We start from the raw sequence: 18,055 nt of genomic DNA on the forward strand, positions 1-18,055 counted from the left end.
TTAGTAGTGACACTTGTTTCTTTGAAAAGACGCTAAATCGAAAAAGATTTATTGCGGCTGCGGCTAGTCTTTGCTATAGGAGGGCGACCTTCTAGGCAGGGTTCTTGAGTTTTTGAAACTCATGGACTGTAAATAGCAGGGATGCATTTTAAATAGGTGCAAACATACTGGCATGCTGGTCTTCTGGCCAGAATTCCTGTATATAAAAAATATGTCTGAAAAAAATACGGAGTTCTGGACATTTCCGGTAATCCCGCCTGATTTCAGATCAAATTTTAAACAATATAATGAACAATATTAAACCTCTGCTGAATGAAGGTGAGTATCCACCATCCTTTTCATTATATTTATTGTTTTTTTTTCTTTGGCTTCTTACAACGACGTTACTCTAGTTTTAAATTCGTGTCCATTTAACAATTGGAATAACATGAAATTGATTGAAATTTTGAGCCATAGCTTTAGCTTTCACGATGAAGAAAAGACAAAAGAAGTCCTTTTAAAAAGCTTGCCGGATTTTTGAAATTGCAAATGCATTAAAAACAAAAATTCAGTCAAAGCTTTAAGAAAAGCGACCAATTTAGCAACGAAGACATTTAACGTGGTTAATTCGAGGCCTGTGCAAATGATCACGAACAATAATATTGCAGAGCAAAGACATTATATTCAAAAGCAGCGAAGAGCTTTTGTTAGAGACGACATATTGGATCAAGGTTATAAAAATGCAGAAACTAGTTTGGCAAATGATACCAATTCTGTGGACAGAACAGAAGTACCTGAAGAACAAGAATCACCTAGACAGAAGAAAAGAAAAGTTTTACACAAGAAAGAGTTTAAAACGCTTGATTGAATGAGTCCAAGAAAGGGTGTATTGCAAGGCGTGATGTTATGGTGGCAAGGGTGTGGTTGATGAAAAGTCCAGAGTTTCTCTGGTGTAACAAGAGAGGGACATAGTAGACAGAGGAGACATCAACGGGAAAAATTGTTAGTTTATTGGAGATCAATTCTTCACTTTTCAAACGCATTAGAACACTTGTCATCAACTTCCTGTCGCGTCAACAAGTTGAATTTATCAATCACTATCACAAAAATCATCGATAGCACCATTATGCATACAACTTTTAAAGAAGTCAGCATCCCTGTTCCAGAAAAAAGCGGTGGAGCTATTGCAGATTATATATCAGTAGTCATGTCATTAATGGTAAAGACAGCTTGCATAGCGTTTATTTAAAAAAAAAACTCATTCTTATATTAAAATAACAATAGAGAACCATAGTGAAGAACATTGACATTATTGAAACCATTCTCCAAATCATCCATGAAGATAATTTGAATTTCCTGGCTCCAAATGTCTCACTTGTATATGAATCTGATTCAGATAGCAGCACTGACAGTACCATATCGACATCTTCAAATTCGAGAGAAGAAGCAAGAATTTAGGACAGAGTGAATGAAGCCATTAAATTGTTGAATGAGCAGTACCAAAGCCAATATGTATCTACTGGCTGGGAAAATAATGCTTTCAGTTATCATGATTGAATTTTGGAGTACCTTTATGTTTTCTTTGTAGTAAGTCATACTCATTTCTTCTAAGCATCTCAATGTTATCGAACTCAACAGTAACCTCATCGACCTTCATTTTTTTACTCAATAATAAAATTATTGTAGTTTTCGTTTGAAATGAAGTTAATCTAAAAGAAAGTATATTGTCTAAAACAAATTATAATCTTCTCAAATGTGACCGACGACAATCAGCATCGGTACTTTGCACTACATCACATCTGACCCATATTATATACATTTCCGACGCCTATATTCCAAACGCTTTAGATCTCTCTATTATCTGTTCTTTTTTTTTTACATTTTAAATTTTTATATATTTACGTCGCCCTAAGTACTTTAAGAGGTAGAGGTTCATTAACCTGCTGGTACTAATTATCCTCTCCTTGATACTTTTAACGTTGTTGTTGGGTATCAGGGTTGGCTTGTGCAAATAAAAAAAGTCGCCATCGGCTTGATCGTTTCCCGACAAGTGGTATAACTGGCTTTTTAAAAATTGGCAAAGAAAAAGAAAAACAGCTGCCATATGAAAAAATATAAGGCGTGTGGACATTAAGCAGCCACCGTTGTTTTGTCTCAAAGCGGTGTCGGTGTCGGTGTCGGTGTCGGTGATGCCTAACTTAAAGTAATTGCATGAAAAAATGACACTGTACCGATTAAGGGTTATACAACTGATGCTTCAATGGGAGTTGCAAGAAGAAGGAGTTTATAAGCCGATGAACTAATCTTGTCCAACTTTAAAGTGTATGTTATCACTTTCGACATATCATGGATAGGCGATAATTTACTAGTAATTAACGTGCCTCATTTCTATGCCTTGTTGATATTGCTATCTAATGCGTTAACTATACTCTTAGTTCTTTTTTGATAATCTTTTAAAAAAAAACCTCGTGGAGGTATTAAAAAGCGCAGCTTTATTTATTTAGGTTTGTCTGTGAAAAGTAAAACATCGTAATCAATACAAAATGCCACTGTAGAAAAAACGGTTTATTCTTCGTCTGATTCTAACATAATGGATCTCTTCTTTCTACGATTCTCAACTGGTGCAGCTATGTAATTATGTGATAAAGTAAGTAAAAGAGCCGATACACACGATTATCTGAGCGTGTCATTTACCTTGCCATTCTTTGGGATAAGATTGGTTTACTGAATCTCCAAGTTTCGATAAGACAGCTAATAATGCTTTGTCCTTTTTAAAAGTTTCTAAAAGAGATATAAGTTCCTATTCGTTTTTTATCTTTTTTTTTTTTACCTGAAGTCAGTTTTTGGTTCCACCAAGTCATCATGATAGAAACAAATGTAGCAGCACAGGTTACATCATATTCTTTACCAGTTTCAATTTGTTTGACAAATGAATTTGTCAATTGTGACACGGCCGTCAGAAACACCTTAGTCATATTGGTAGACCAGTATTGAAACGAAGCAAGCGCGAATTGAACTTGAGGTTCGGTCGTCTTGAAATTCTCAGGAATGATACGTATAATTGAATAAATTAAATCCTTAGTTGGCTTCGTACTTGTAAGTATAGAGAATAAGGAGGAGATGATTTCATTTTTAACTGTCGAGAAGTGTGAATTATTGACCATTCATATACAAAAAAGAAAGAAAAAAAACTTACATTTGGTTCTCAAGATATCAAGAATTTGTGGTTCACTGAAAAACAATTCGATATAATTACTATTGCCTTGTAATTCTGCTGCTAGCAATTGCCAGAAACACATGGTCTCATATGTAGCAAGTGACAGCGAGTTATTTAATAAAATTACATCTACTTTATCTCCAAACACTTTGATAGACCCATAATGTAAACGACACACCAATTTACCCATCTAGTAAAAACACATCCATGTTTAAAAAACTTGATACCGATTAATAATGAATATGATTGACTTACGGATTCAGGTAATAGCATCATGACCGTAAGATTTAAGATATCCATGTTTCCGACAGTTGCATTTGGAAGATATTGGTATAAGAGAGGTATAATATCATTAAAGAAAACAACACTTTGCTCAGCAAGTATCTACACAAAAATAATTAGCTTTTTTTTTTCATCATCGTTTAGGTTCAAATCCATAATTTACATATAAGTCTTGCTTGAGATAGTCTTTCAAGTATTCACTCTGGTCGATCGTAGATTCTTCAATCGCATACGCATGTAAAACATAAATTTCGTAATTAGATAAGATCCCAGGGAACCAATTATCAGCACTTGGTATATCCGAGTTTTCGTCGGCTTCCAATTGTCTAAAAAAAACACAATTCAGTAACAGTAATCAATAGTATTAATATCATACATACATCGCAATAAAAGACCACCATCGCATCCCAATAATATGTCGTTTTCCCTTATTCTTTTTTGTATGAGATATACAGCCTATTAATCGGATCAATTTTTCTCTAGAAGCATCGTTATCGCGCACACTCCAAAAGGTAGCCATGATCAAGTCAAAGACGTCCTTAGATGGATCTTCCAATATCGCCTCTACGTCATTTGATTTTTCAAAAGTAGTGACATGTTCCAACATATTTGAAGCAACCATATTGCGTACATAGGGTCCGATGGTGGGCACTAAAGTCTCGGGGGGTATAGCCATACGAAGGAATACTGCTAAAATTTCTTTTAAACTCTTTTTTGCGGTATGCAAGTTGGTAGCATAATTCGTTTGATCTCCCTCCTTCTTTTGTGCAAGTGTCACAGCTGCACTTGATTCTTTAAATCTCTTTAGGGAATCACCAAAAATCCAATACGACTGATTCGATTGAATATTTTCTACTTCATCCACTTCGTCTTCAAAATCGTCATCAGTCGCCATTTGCTCTACATCGTCTGGGTCGTCACCGGCAATCGATCCTGGTGCCACTGATTCCTCTTTCACAGGCGTCTGTACCTCCTCTCTGTCTTCTTGATCAGGTTCGAATGAAGTGCTGAGTGTTGATAAAGGGTTTTCTTCCATATCTTCGTCTTCTTGCTCAGCTGTCTTTGGTTTTGTGTCAGAGTCTCCATAGAGGTATTCATCTACATCATCATCATCTACATGATGTACAGCAGCAGGAGTAGTAGTAGTAATAGTAGCAGTAGCAGTGGTATTAGTAGTACTAGTAGTAGCAGGTTCTTCTCCTTCTTCCAATTCTTCCTCGGTCACGTACCCTTCGGTCTTGGGTGTGCCCGGTATACTTGGTGTAGCTTGAAGATGGGTAGGCATTGGTAAGGCATGCACTGATGCTTCATCCGTAAGGAATTCTGAAAATAAGGCTTGCATATATTCTCGTGTGGTAGGTTCAGTAGAAGGGCATTTATAAATAGGCATTAAGCTTCGAATCACACCTTTACTCAGTAATACTCGCATACCACAAGCAACACAACGAGCCATATACTCTTTTAAGGGTGGAAAGTAATCATCGACTGAATTTTTTAGAAACTCCATGATGACAGATGTGATGTATGGATATCTTTCCGCCGATCTTTCCATTAATAACATGGCAGGTTCTAAATACGAGATAAGTACAAAAGAAAAGATAATGATGCGCTTGTATTTTTTTTTTTTCTTTACCGATGAACATGATATTATCTGTAGGAGTAAAAAAAAGCCAATCGTAAATTAATGCAGTCTTTACATTGGCAACTACTGTTTTGTTTTTGATGGATCGAATCATACTGCCGATGACGACATATCGAGGAACAATGTCACTTTGTAGGATTTGGTTGGAAGGATACCATCCAGCTACTAAGTATCGTACCACATCCACGTAAAAAGGCTCTGACTCGGGCGTACTGAGATATCTTTGGATAAACCAATTGAGATTTCGCTGGTATTGGTTTGATCGTAGCTAATATAGAACCTCTTTAGTAAGATATAAAACGAAAAGAAGGATCGTAAGTCAATTTCCCTTACATTTTGTAAAATAAATAACAATTTAAATTCGATATCAGGTGTTAATCTACATCTCAGGTACTCTTTTTTTGTGGGTGTTTTCAATAGCGTTTCTATGCCTCCAAATCGAGGTGATAGTTTTTGTGGATTATTCAGTAACACTTCCCAAAATTGGGTAAACTCAGGTATTGTCAATGATAAATCGTGTAATACTCGAATCAGGTCTCTACCAATATCACAACAGGCTAGCCACTATTTTTTTTTTCAATACCACTTACATAGGGACCAATTCTTTTTTTTTTTTTTTTACCTTTTCTTTAAGTAAGGTCATGACAAATTTGATTTCCTTTTGTTGTAGTGATTGAAGTTGGACTTTTTGGTGGTCTGCAATGACTTTAAGGTAGGTATATACAAAGGTTGGTATTAATCTGATGTTGGAATCAAGCCATGATTTGTGTAATTCGAATAACTTTAGTAATTGATCGCATAATAATAAGTTGGGTTGACTCATATCTCCACTACGGATTTGTCGCAATAAACATAGATAGAGTGAATCCACATTCTGCACACCAAGATTTGTTAATTCACTAATCAACCAAAATATCTATTATAGAAAATATCAATTCTTTCCTCTTCATCCAACTTTTTTTTATTATTGTTATCATTATTTACTTGTTCTCGGACTGCAATTTTCATGCATGGGAATTTGATAGATATGATTAATGCTTGAAGTTTCATGATGATATTTCCAAAATGATCACGATTGACAAAACTAATGGATTGGAAGAACTGCTATCGATTTTAGTTGGTCTGACACAAGCTGCTTTTTTGTAAATCAATCATTTACCAAACGAGCATTTTCGGGTTCAGTGAGAACGCCGTACAATAATGCACAAACAACGTCATGATATTCCTTTTTGTTGATAGATGCCTGATAGGTATTATAGAGTATCACGTATTTAGTTTAGACTATTAAAACAAGTAAACTATACTAAATTTACCCTGTCTTGAAGGTAATTATGCAATTCCAATTCAGATTTATTTTCTGCGGCAGCACGATGGTTCGCGTATAGTTTTGATAATTCCTAAACGCAAATGTAATACGTTAGCAATGGCGACATTAGGAAGAGCGTATTGAAATTTACGAGTTCTAGTTCATCATCAGCTTCTATCGGGTCAAAGTCGTAAATTTTTGAAGGAGCCATTTTTTTTTTTTCCTGCAAAAACAAAAGGGAGTTTCCAAAAGTGTAAAGTGATTCAATTACACCCTAATATTCCTCATCCAACGTTTCCCCCCCTTTTTTTCATACCAAGCCACATTATAGGGCACGACTGCTAATGTTGATTCTAATCCCGGAGGAAAAAAATTTTAGTGCCAAAACCTGTGAGCCACAGTGTCAGGGTGTAGATTCCTTCTCTTTTTTGTCAGCAATGCAACTTTTCGTCAAGTCCCTTGCCGGTAACACCCTCGCTCTCGAGGTCTCCAACACCACCTCTGTTGAGAATGTCAAGTCCATGATCGCTGCCCGTGAAGGTAACTATTTTTTTTTTTTTTTTTTTTTTTTTTTATAATAATAAAATGAACCTTTGTTGACATCTTGTATATTGAATCAGGTATCGATGCTGAATTCCAATGTCTTTCTTTCGCTGGTAAGTCTCTCCAAAACTCTGAGACCCTTGCCCTCTATGGTGTCCAAGACAACTCTACCCTCCACATGAACGCTGAACTCCTCGGTGGTGGTAAGAAGAGAAAGAAGAAGACCTACACTACCCCCAAGAAGATCAAGCACAAGCGTACCAAGGTTAAGATGGCTATCTTGAAGTTCTACAAGGTCGACGAATCTGGTAAGATCACCCGTCTCCGTCGTGAGTGTCCTAACGCCACTTGTGGTGCTGGTGTCTTCATGGCCAAGCACAGTGACCGTCAATACTGTGGTAAATGTCACTTGACCTATGTCTTCCAAAAGGTAAACCCCAAATAATTCATTCAATCGCAATCAGAAAGACTAATATATTTTTCAATCTTAGGATCAAGAGGCTTAAATCATCTGTTTAAATCATTAGACTTTTCACCATAAAAAAGTAGACTTTATATATAAACTGGGATGCTCTCTATTGATCTCCTACTATTAATAAATATCTAACAATACATATATAATCTGTCTTTCTTATCATGCTTCGGGTATCCTTGACAACGTCCCCCCCCCCCCTATTTATTTTCATTGTTCGTCTCAGCGGGTAGAGTTTAGATAAAAGGTTCCTTCGGTCGAAGATAAATGAAAGCCTAGTAAATGTCTTTTATTAGCAAACATTTATTATGTCGCATCATTTCAAATGTCTTCCTACTTAAATCTGGGAAGTTTGTCTAACTTTTGGTGTGCTCGGTATTCGTACTTTAGATGAGGCCGCAAACTCATAGGGGTTTCGAGACACTAGAAAAATACAATAATCGAACTGGTACCTGAATCATGATCAACATTTGTTATATTATTGCCTTACATTTAAAATAGAATAATGTCTGTATAGGCTTCTTAAGGGACAATTACATAATCCGTGCGGCCATCCTAAAAGTTTTGTTAGGAATATTTGTATCACATTGTGGTTCATATGTATGTAAAACTTTGCGACATAGATTTAAAACGAGTATTGCTATTTTCACCTCTCCATTTCTTCTAGCCTATGAAATGGTGTATTTGATTCCACTTTGATTTTGACATTTTAATGACACTTCTCTGTCTGGTGAGTATCAAAAAGCTATGCCTTTTAAAGCTGTTCTCAAGGCCCTGAATTGAAAAGAAATATACTATGGTGCGTAACTAAATGACAGAAGGGACAATCCAGATATATAATGTGTGAAAATATGGTACATAACTATAATCCTGATTTTATTATTTCTGTGTGCGACTATTCTTTTGGCCTCGTTCATATTGAATTTGGCGTATTATTATGACAAGAATAAAAGTCATATTGGTTTGTGAAATTAAAAAGTTTTTATTACACAAAATCCCATATAAGTCAAGTCCGCACTTCAGTTCAGTTCAGGTCTTTTTTTTTTTTCTTGCTTGAGAACAGTCTGAAATAAAAGGTACCGTTTGAATTATGTACAACATGTAAATGTGCGTTTTTATAGCATTCTTTGTGGGTTCTTTTTTGTTTTATATGCTCAAATCTATAGCATATTATATGGTTATCCGTTATATTATCCATTGTTTATCAGCAATTTAGAAACCATGACCGTTATTCACCAGCAATGCTATCCGCATATATGCAACCTTTAACCACGGAAGCATTACATCTGTAGACATCACATACAACCGGCTGATTTTGTCATTTTTATTCCTGAAAAGAAGATGAAATACTTGAAAAGAGCTAATCACATGAGAGGGAATGTACACATTACCATTCAAAGTACAATGCCATCACCGGTTTATTTGAAGATTTAAAGTTTAGAACCCCTATTTGCGTAACCTAACCATCTGCATTGGTTTTTGTTCATACATCATTTTTTCCACAGAAGAGTTTGGACGTTCCATGCACCAGGATATTATTTTTTTGTAGCATATGTTTAGAGGCAGGTATACAAATAATAAAAAAATGGAACAATAAAGTTACTGTTCAGACTCGTATGATCTGATGTGATCATTGTATATTCACAGGCCCCAATAATTAAAAATATGTGGATTATCTAGGGCTCTTCCGACTGCTTGAAAAGTATGCTCATGCTTCCAGGTGCTTATCAAGGTTCTGACCTTTTAAATTAAAACCATTCCGTCCTTAAGACCACTAAAATTAATGTAAAATTTGTGTGTACAGCCATATATGTGGCGAAATTCACATATTAACAACAGCTTGCTTTAAGCGACCGTAAAGACATACAATATAAGAGCTGGTTGTTTATTAAAAAAAAAAGTTAAGAAAGACGGATTAATTTCGGTAATAAAGCAAACCTCATATTAACAAAGGAAAAAGATTCCGCCGATAACCTTATATACCCAAGTGATGGGTCATTATTTTTGATTTTGAAGTTAAAAATTTCATTGGATTCTTTCTGCAATATGACACTTGAAACGTATATTAAAAGTGATACCTGTAGCCATGAAACAGTCAGCCGTCTTGATAGAAGAAAGCATTCTTTCTATGCACATACATGTACATTTATTTATTTATTAATATAGTACAAAGGTTTTATATATATATATAGTGATTACTTAAATATCTAATTCTTGGTCAGCTATAAATATAGCATCGCCTAAAATATGTTTTACATTTTCAGCCAGACTAATGCAAGATGCCTGTTTTAGCTGTGGTTGAGTGACGACTAAGCTTTTCACCGTTTGTGAATCAATAGATGTACGTGCAGTAGAGGCACTATCGCTTTCTATCGGTAACCAAGATGACGAAGATGATGAAAGATGATGTCTATTATTCGCTGAACAAAGCGAGCTTGTAACTGATAATGGCGACGAGCCTAGTAATTCTTCTTCCAGTCGAACCCCTTGTTGCTGCTGATCCGGGATTTCAATTTCCCCCTGAGTAACAAACCAACATTCAGTACTTTTACGCTTTCGGTGGCTGCTTCTCTTAAGAGTCTTCAGTCTAGTTATACTTGTGAGCCAGGACTGTCGATTTTCTTTGAGGCTTTGTTGATGCAGATTATTATAGCTGCTACTATATTCTATAGTAGAAACGTCCAAATAGTCATCGATCAGTAATTTTGACGAGGGTGCTCTTTGAAGAAGTATAGGCAATGAGCTGTTATTATGTATTGTGGTTGTTGGAACTATACATGGTTCTTTTACTATTGGGTTTGTTTCATTATCTTTATGATTAAATATACGGGATATACGATGTAAAATTTTGCGAGGCATTATAAAATTAATAGAAGGGGTAAACGACAAAAAAGAAAAAAGAAATAAAAAGAGAGAGAAAGAAGCTGACTTATATATGCATCATTGTTTAAATACAAATTGTCATATTAACATGCAATTCGGCGTAGCATAGATACATACAGTCTGTACCTCGATTTAGTTTCATTTCCCAAAAATAACCCCCTCTTTACAATGGGTCATTCCCGTCTTTGTAACACCATATTTTGATGTATTATATAACATGATAGGAAGCCTTTTATTATGGTAACGACTAATAAAAATGACTATAATGGTATTATTAATATCATGCTATTACATACATCATACATTTCGTTCACCTACATTTTATGTATATATTTATAGCACCTTCTTTACCATTTTAGCAGGGTAAGGGGAAGAAAAGGAGACAATTTTTATAGTTTTTTTAAATAACAATCCCTTTTTTTTCCTACATCGCATATCCGCCACCATCATGATATTTTTATAGGAGAAAAGCTACGCAATTATTGTGTCAAATATAATCTTACGGGAAGTAGAACATTTTAAATAATCGGGCGTGTGTTGATCAACACAACATCCCTTTGTGTGATTATAACTCCGCGCATCGAACTTAAACACTTTTTAACAAGTGCAGTCCACTCTTGAAAATTAAATTTGGGAACATTATTTTTCGAATAAAATTGAAACACACTGTGGACGTGAACGTAAAAACTTTTCGGGAATAATGGAACCTTTATTTAAAAAGGTACTTTGTTTAAGAAGTTTTCTAAATACTCTTTAAAATATCGAGTAATATTGCCAAGGTGAGAGATAGGGAGGGGTAATTTTACATGCTTAAATGTCATCCTTTGACTAGTGTTTTAGACTTTATGAACTAATTCGGCTTTACTTTATGCTGAATCGAATTCGATTCTGGAGAGTACGGAGGAAGATATAGGCATGTATATTCTCCGTTTTTATTTTCGATTATCTCTCACTAGGAGATATAAATAGTGTGTATGTATATACAGCCCGATCTATGATTTACTTCATTGGCAATGTCAGCCCCACAAAGAATAGACTATTAAAGGATCAACATATTAATGTCTAGTCCTATTCCACACTCCCATATGTATTCCCCAGATAGTTTATCTACTGCTTCAATTAAGCCCAGCAAAAGGGTTCCCATAAACCCTCCCTCCCCTATCCCCGAGCCAATGCTGTTTGTGGAGTTCCTGGAGGTTAAAAACAGGTCAGTTATTCCGGCTGGTCTTTTTTTTTCCATTTTATGATTTTCATAATCACCGAGGTCTTACTAATACCGGCTGTTTGGAAGCTGCAATACGGGTAGATAAACTTTTCGGTGACCTCCTTTTATCATGCAGCAGATATTGTCTGATTTTACTCTTTTACTTACGGATTAAATTTGCTATCTTTTTGTTTGTATCGTGTATGAATGGTTTTTCTTGTATATACGAATAGACTATAAACGACTTTTGGTTTATTAATACCACCGTAACGAAGAGAAAAATAAAACCGATATTATTTACTTGGCGGTGTATTTTCAGTCAAGAGTTTGTCTTTTCGTTCTTAATTAAGATAAAACGAGTGTATTACTAGGGCTTATTTCATTGTTTTCCAAGTTTGATTGATTATAATTCCTCTCAATACGTCTGTTTGCTACTTTGGCTGACGTTTTCATCAAACGTTTACCAGATAATCCTACAACGTATGTTCCCTTGACCATTAACAAGGCACATAATGAAGTCACTGTGCTGCCGGATGGCTATCTAAACGTGTTCAAAAATCATGATATATATTATTTAATTACTTTTGTCTCCTAGAATAAATTTGCAACGCTGTGGCGAAGCATTTACTAAAGCGTTGTCACTTCTTAAACAACGACGAGTATACGTCTATAGACAAAAGTTTTTGATGGGGGCTTTGTATCACATTAATTATTTTATACATCTGAATATATTCTTCTGTTAGTATTAAGTACAAGATAAAAATCAAAGTTAGATGAAGACAAAACTAAAGAATATTTATTTGAAGAGATTTTATAGGAATAATCTTACGCTGTGTAACATCGAGCCATACTAGCAAAAGAATGAGACGATTTAGTATCTTTGTTCAAAGTCGTGATACAAAGTATGGAACGGACAGTAAACCCGGTCAAGGCATTCATTACATAGCGAAAAATAAAACACATCTATTTTATAAGAAAAACAGATATATTTTAGCGTTTTCTTGATTGAGTCGTCATTGTTAACCAACCTTTTCACTATATTCATTATTATTATTTTCGCAAAGATGATACCATACATAAGTATGTGAAAAAAAGGAAAAAGAAAGAGATACTGATAAACAAAAACCTGTTTGTGTCAGAATGACATAATAGTGCAAACTGATAACAAAAGCTGATTTATGTCAGGATAATATTCAGTTCTAAAATTTGAACTCACCAGTTGTGTTAGAAACATTCGAAAATAACTCCATGCTCTGACATATCTGTAATGATGAACTTGTACTTATCTATCAGTATCTCCGTAGTAGGATGTACCAATAATGATTTGAAGTGTATTTTATAAAAACTAAAACCTGTCATCTCGTAGCTTCAAGGATAACATAGGCGTGGACATGTCTTTTAAGTATGTGGTACGTAACTAGACGTAAACTCGGGAAGAACGAGCCAATTGTTGAAGAAATAATTGGCTTTACGCATTTATTTGCGTCTGATAAAATACTATAGTCAAAACTTTATTTGCCCTGCTTCGATTACTTTGTTCAGTTTCTCTGCTACAAAACATTTAGTATTGATTATAGCCATCACATTTTCCATGATTCCTTTTACAGTAAGCAAAATTTAGATATTAAGGTATGAATTTATGCTCTTTTTTAAAAGTAACTATTTACTTTTTTAGCAGAAGAAAATCTCCTATAATCAAAAAAAAAAAAACGTAAAAAGGGTGTCCAGGAATACAGAAGCTTTGTATTTAAATGACAACAGCGGGGGAGGGGAAATATGCTCGTCTGTTTAAAAGTAGGAGGCCTTAATTATGATATGTCTACAGGCGAAGGACGATGAAGAAGTAAACGGGATACTTTTCATTTATAAAAAGTCATTCACCAGGTCACGAACAGTAACAATTGATACCGCCTACGAAACTAACACCCACAAACTGTCCTTTGTTAATATTGTTTAGCAGTTATAGGGAAAAATAGATTGCAGACTTCTGCTTTTGTTGATAATGAACTATGGAATAACTGAAGTGATGCGGTTTGCCCAATTGATCCAATTATAAATCATCTAATCTCTTTTTAAAAGCGATAACTAATTTATTTTTATTTTTGAACAGGTGTCTTTCATCATTGCCGTATTCGCCATAATGTGATTGGCTGATAAGTGATCTCTTGTTCTTCAGTGTTTGGTTGTACAAACAAATGAGGGCAATTTACTACTCACTACAGCATTTCAGTTGTATCTTGACAAAAGTACGATGTATCGCACATGCATCTGACGAGAGTACAACGAATGATTTGACAGTGATCATTTTCTTTCGAAAAGTAGTAAAAGCAACATGCTAAGTTTCTTCTCACCCACCCAATTTGAACAAAACTAACTTTTTTTTTCTCATATATAAAGAGTTGGGATAAAGTTTTCGGGCCATGCATTTCCTATCAATCTTTAAAACTTGTTAATTTGGGTAGTGTTCCAAAGGCCGTAGTATTCCTTAATCGGTTTGCAACAATAAGGAGTCTGTTGATAAAGCCAGCACACTCCTTCTCTCACTTTCTCATTTTTATGCAATTGTATTTCATCGTACACCAACAAGACGCTTAAAAAAGTTTGATAAACCTGTTGTAAATATGGACCATAACCGTTTATGTTATTTTGAGTCAGTTACCATCCCAAGTTGTCGACCAATCAAAATGAATTATACTTTTGCATTGTTTCAAGATTTTGGACTTTAATGCCACCCATTTTAAAAGGAATCGTCTCCGATATTCCATCATGGCATTGCACAACAAATTCTTTCATTAAATATTATATTTACATTTTATTTTTAGTCATTTTTTCCAACCACTTGCTTTTTAAAGGTTGGTTCATTTTCTTCCTCATCGTCGTCATCATCACCCCAAGCATCCCATACGTCTAAAGAAACACTCTGTCTAGGTTCTAATTCGTGCTCTTCTCTATGATCCTCTTCTTCTTCTTCTTCTTCTTCTTCTTCTTCTTCTTCTTCCTCTATTTCTTGTAAAAATCCAACCATTTCTTCATGATCTGGAGTGTTGGCCTCTTTCACAGCGGCTTTGGCGACACGGTAAATGTAAGCCATACCCACAAAGGTAATGATACTACCTATCACCATAACAAAGTTTTGGACTTTCTCAGCCCTGATCTGTCCTTCTGTCATATCCTCATCCTCGCCCAAGATGTGCTTGGCAAACGATGTCAAGTTGGCTCCAATGTATACATGGAAAGCGATTTTTAATAGAGTGAGTGCTGTACCTGCTGCAAAGTGAAATAACGAGATATTGGTGGATGCAAATAATACATTGAGTAGGTTGAACGGATAAGGTGAAAGACGAATCAGGATAAATAACTAAAGTACACACATTGTAATTTTGAATACGCCAGTTAAAATATATATCCATATAATTTTTTTACCTTAAATCCCTTTTTTTCGACGGCTTTGACGACGGCTTCCAAGTTGGGATATTTGTGTAGCGTACGAGTGACGCTTGCCTTTAAAAATCGTCTTGATAAAGAGAAGCACACAATAGCACCTGTAAGTGCACTAAAGTAAGAAATGGGAAAGCCCTTTTGGAACCCAAATGTGAAGCCGGATAAAGTCTGGTAAGTGCCATATCCAATTAATGGTGGAAAAGCGCTAGAGAAAATCAAGGCTGACATGACAACGTAACCTCTACAAAAAGAAAAAGATAAATATTAGCTGAATATATAAAACGATAATACGAAGAACATTTACTTGAATCCCATGCCTTTTAAACCCGCAGAAAGTGTTTCTAACCCTTCGAACACTTGTCTTCGATAGGTCCACATAATACAACCCATAACGAAACTAGCGAGAATGAACAAGATTGGCCAACGCCAAGCGTATATCTGTTTCTTGACATTACGTTTTGTGAAATGCTGACCGAAACGCTGAAAACGAGATGGTTGGTATACAGTCGGTAAGCTATCCTCTCCTCTCAATAAAGGCTCTTCTTGCTGTAGGTCTGCTATTTCAATCGTATCCGAATATGCTTTACCATGAGGATCCATGGTCTTATATATATTTTTTTTTATTTGTTGGTAAACAAGAAAAGAAAAAAAGGGCTGGGATTTGGTTAAAAGGTATTCCCGAGAAATTGTAAAAAAAAAAAGTATGGCATGTTTTAAAAAGCAACGTTGCACAATTCAAGAATTGGGTCTGATGCTTTTTTAAACCAAAAAAGACGGTTGTTTGATTACTAAGGTAGCCTTTAAAAGCGGTTGACTTTTGCTTTGGAAGATAGACTATCCATACTACTCTTAGGCCATAGAAACAAGGGGTTACATTAAACGGATTAATACATGTCATGGCAATGTCTACATTCACACAATATCAATCTCAACCTTGCGAGAGTGAAACAGGGTAGAATATTTTGTGTAGCTTGATATTCTTTACTTGCTTAAATTGCAACACTTTTATTTGGATTTACTTGGGATATGCTTACAAGAGAGACTATGTGTACAGCATTGTATTTACTGCTTACGTAAAAGGAGGGTATTATACAAGTTAATGAATTCTTGGCTGGGCAGGTCCTCCCCCAACTACTCACATGTGCATATCGATAAGCTATGGAGCACAGGAACTAATCATCGGTTATTCTTTATTTATTTATTTATTTTTATTGTCATTGTCTGCTTCATAAGCTGATGTATAAAAAAAAAAAATCTTTGTGGCATTGACATGAATAGCTGAAAATAAAAATCAACAATATCTGCCTACTGAGTGAGTTAAAATTCCTGCAAATGGGTAAAAGTTACGCACCCGCCACGTGATCGGGAAAATGTAATCCGGCCGTTAACAATTTAGCTTTGAAACATAGGGAAAAGCGGTTGATATATCACATTGAGGAGCCTGAGAAGGTCCCATATCCATATGGTAAATTAAAAGAAAAAGAATATAGAATCATCGCTTCAGTTTTTTCCACAACTTAAAAAGGGAGCTAAAAAAAAAAAAAAAAGAGGCTGACGTTTTCTGTTTCTCTCTCTCACTCTTACATTTTTTTTTTTCCTTGCTCCATGAGTCAAGTACAAGATCGCTACCTTCAACTCGTCAAAGAAATCACTGCGTTACAATGGGTCAGAGAGTCATTACCTTCGCATTCAAAGTACTATGAGGGACTTAAGAAGAAGCTTGAAAAACAACAACATCTCAAAGAATTTTCTGAAAGTGAACTGTGAGTTTCTCTTTTGCTCTACACTGTAAAATAAAAAGGCTAAACAACCCATAAAACCAGCAAAAAGTATAGGATGGAGAGGGATGCGTCTGGTCCAAATATGACTGGCAATTTGCTCAAAACATATAGTCAAGTGATTGAATCCGTTCGTTTTTATGATAATGCCATTGTTCAGTTACAGACTCAGATGGATCAAGCAAAGGTCATGGTATGAGGCTTTCATGATAATTATTTTGTCATTGTACCTAATTTGAGTAGATGGAAGAGCTAAATATAGAAAAACAAAAACTGGATGGATACTGTGATCAGCTACACTCATTATTTGACCAAGTAAGTTCATTCTCTTCTCATACATCCATTTTATTTAAACGATTTGTTCTAGCTCATCATACCGGATATGGAAGATGCCTCTTATATATTCGAGCAGCACTTGCGAAATGATGTAGACCAATTAATCAAAGAGATACCCGACTTGAAATTAAAGATAGGTCAACATAAGGAAGCACAGTCCAAGTTATACCAAGCGAGAGAGTTAATAGAACTTGCCATGAAATCTTTACCCGGCGCATCTACTTTTATGGACAGACAAGCACTGGCACCCAATACATCGAGTTCTTTTTTTGATAAAGCGCTACTTCAATTGGATCCCATTAAAAAGGCTGATGACATAGCCAAACAAGGTTATCAACTTGTACTGGAAGCACATCAGTTATGTCCCGATGATGTACCCAATATATCGCATCAGACAGCAAAAGAAACAGATGTACTAAGTCTTTTGACAGAATACAGAGGGTATCGACTCAAGATCGAGTTCATCCTACGAACTCAATTGAACCCTCGACTTAATAGTCTGGAAAATGGATATAATAAGGCCAAGTTTCATTTCGAGCAACGAACAATTGATTGGGTTGATCATCAGATTTTATTGTTGGAAGCACATCTGAGAATCAATGGATGTTTACTGGATCAGAATTTGGATAGGGAAATATCCATCTTGAGAATGGGTTCAAGAGCTGCGATTGCTGCTGTTGCTGAAGAAACCACGGGAAGGGTAGCTGTAGATGATGCACTGGATATCTCCACAGATGATATGGGTCCTTTACCAGAATATCAAACTGATGGTAGTACATCCAGTAGTAGTGAAGCTTCCGGAGAAACGTTGCATGAAGTGGTTGTACCGCCTGTCGTATGTGATTTACCCTCTTATGCTAGTAATCATCTTCCTCCTCCTGCGTATACAAGATAAATTGTTACACATAAAAAGATCCCGCACGCCAATTATAAAAATAAAGCTAAAAAAAAAAAGTGCACTAAAAGATAAAT

At 35.5% G+C, this 18,055-nt stretch overlaps 6 protein-coding genes across 6 annotated transcripts; 3 read left to right on the forward strand and 3 right to left on the reverse strand.

Moving 5' to 3' along the window:
* Positions 1–622: 622 nt before the first annotated feature.
* On the forward strand, positions 623–1,437 carry EV154DRAFT_479784 (uncharacterized protein; the record flags this gene model as incomplete). Its single annotated transcript, XM_051598288.1, has 3 exons — positions 623–811; positions 920–1,198; positions 1,264–1,437. 3 exons carry the CDS (start codon positions 623–625, stop codon positions 1,435–1,437), a joined length of 642 nt encoding a protein of 213 aa, XP_051459293.1.
* Positions 1,438–2,428: 991 nt separating this feature from the next.
* On the reverse strand, positions 2,429–6,826 carry EV154DRAFT_503257 (protein-domain-containing protein). Its single transcript, XM_051600898.1, has 14 exons — positions 6,578–6,826; positions 6,434–6,517; positions 6,280–6,363; positions 6,105–6,221; positions 5,743–6,036; positions 5,454–5,684; positions 5,112–5,388; positions 3,859–5,047; positions 3,642–3,804; positions 3,452–3,580; positions 3,176–3,386; positions 2,810–3,115; positions 2,674–2,760; positions 2,429–2,606 (listed from the first exon to the last, which is right to left on the reverse strand). Exons 1-14 carry the CDS (start codon positions 6,635–6,637, stop codon positions 2,545–2,547), a joined length of 3,294 nt encoding a protein of 1,097 aa, XP_051459294.1. The 5' UTR covers positions 6,638–6,826; the 3' UTR covers positions 2,429–2,544.
* EV154DRAFT_461707 (ribosomal protein S27a-domain-containing protein) lies at positions 6,827–7,604 on the forward strand. Its single transcript, XM_051597559.1, has 3 exons — positions 6,827–6,966; positions 7,047–7,399; positions 7,461–7,604. The coding sequence occupies exons 1-3, from the start codon at positions 6,864–6,866 to the stop codon at positions 7,473–7,475; spliced, it is 471 nt and encodes a 156-aa protein (XP_051459295.1). The 5' UTR covers positions 6,827–6,863; the 3' UTR covers positions 7,476–7,604.
* Positions 7,605–9,640: 2,036 nt separating this feature from the next.
* EV154DRAFT_479787 (uncharacterized protein) lies at positions 9,641–10,300 on the reverse strand (the record flags this gene model as incomplete). Its single annotated transcript, XM_051598289.1, has 1 exon — positions 9,641–10,300. One exon carries the CDS (start codon positions 10,298–10,300, stop codon positions 9,641–9,643), a length of 660 nt encoding a protein of 219 aa, XP_051459296.1.
* A 3,996-nt stretch (positions 10,301–14,296) lies between these two features.
* Positions 14,297–15,641, reverse strand: EV154DRAFT_461711 (snare associated Golgi protein-domain-containing protein). Its single transcript, XM_051597560.1, has 3 exons — positions 15,274–15,641; positions 14,952–15,210; positions 14,297–14,886 (listed from the first exon to the last, which is right to left on the reverse strand). Exons 1-3 carry the CDS (start codon positions 15,567–15,569, stop codon positions 14,347–14,349), a joined length of 1,095 nt encoding a protein of 364 aa, XP_051459297.1. The 5' UTR covers positions 15,570–15,641; the 3' UTR covers positions 14,297–14,346.
* A 467-nt stretch (positions 15,642–16,108) lies between these two features.
* On the forward strand, positions 16,109–18,054 carry EV154DRAFT_503264 (uncharacterized protein). Its single transcript, XM_051600899.1, has 4 exons — positions 16,109–16,732; positions 16,793–16,940; positions 16,991–17,062; positions 17,115–18,054. Exons 1-4 carry the CDS (start codon positions 16,575–16,577, stop codon positions 17,976–17,978), a joined length of 1,242 nt encoding a protein of 413 aa, XP_051459298.1. The 5' UTR covers positions 16,109–16,574; the 3' UTR covers positions 17,979–18,054.
* The last annotated feature ends 1 nt before the right edge of the window (position 18,055 follows it).

The sequence above is a fragment of the Mucor mucedo genome (assembly GCF_025094135.1).
Source record: "Mucor mucedo strain NRRL 3635 chromosome Unknown EV154scaffold_29, whole genome shotgun sequence".
Lineage (NCBI taxonomy): Eukaryota > Fungi > Mucoromycota > Mucoromycetes > Mucorales > Mucoraceae > Mucor > Mucor mucedo.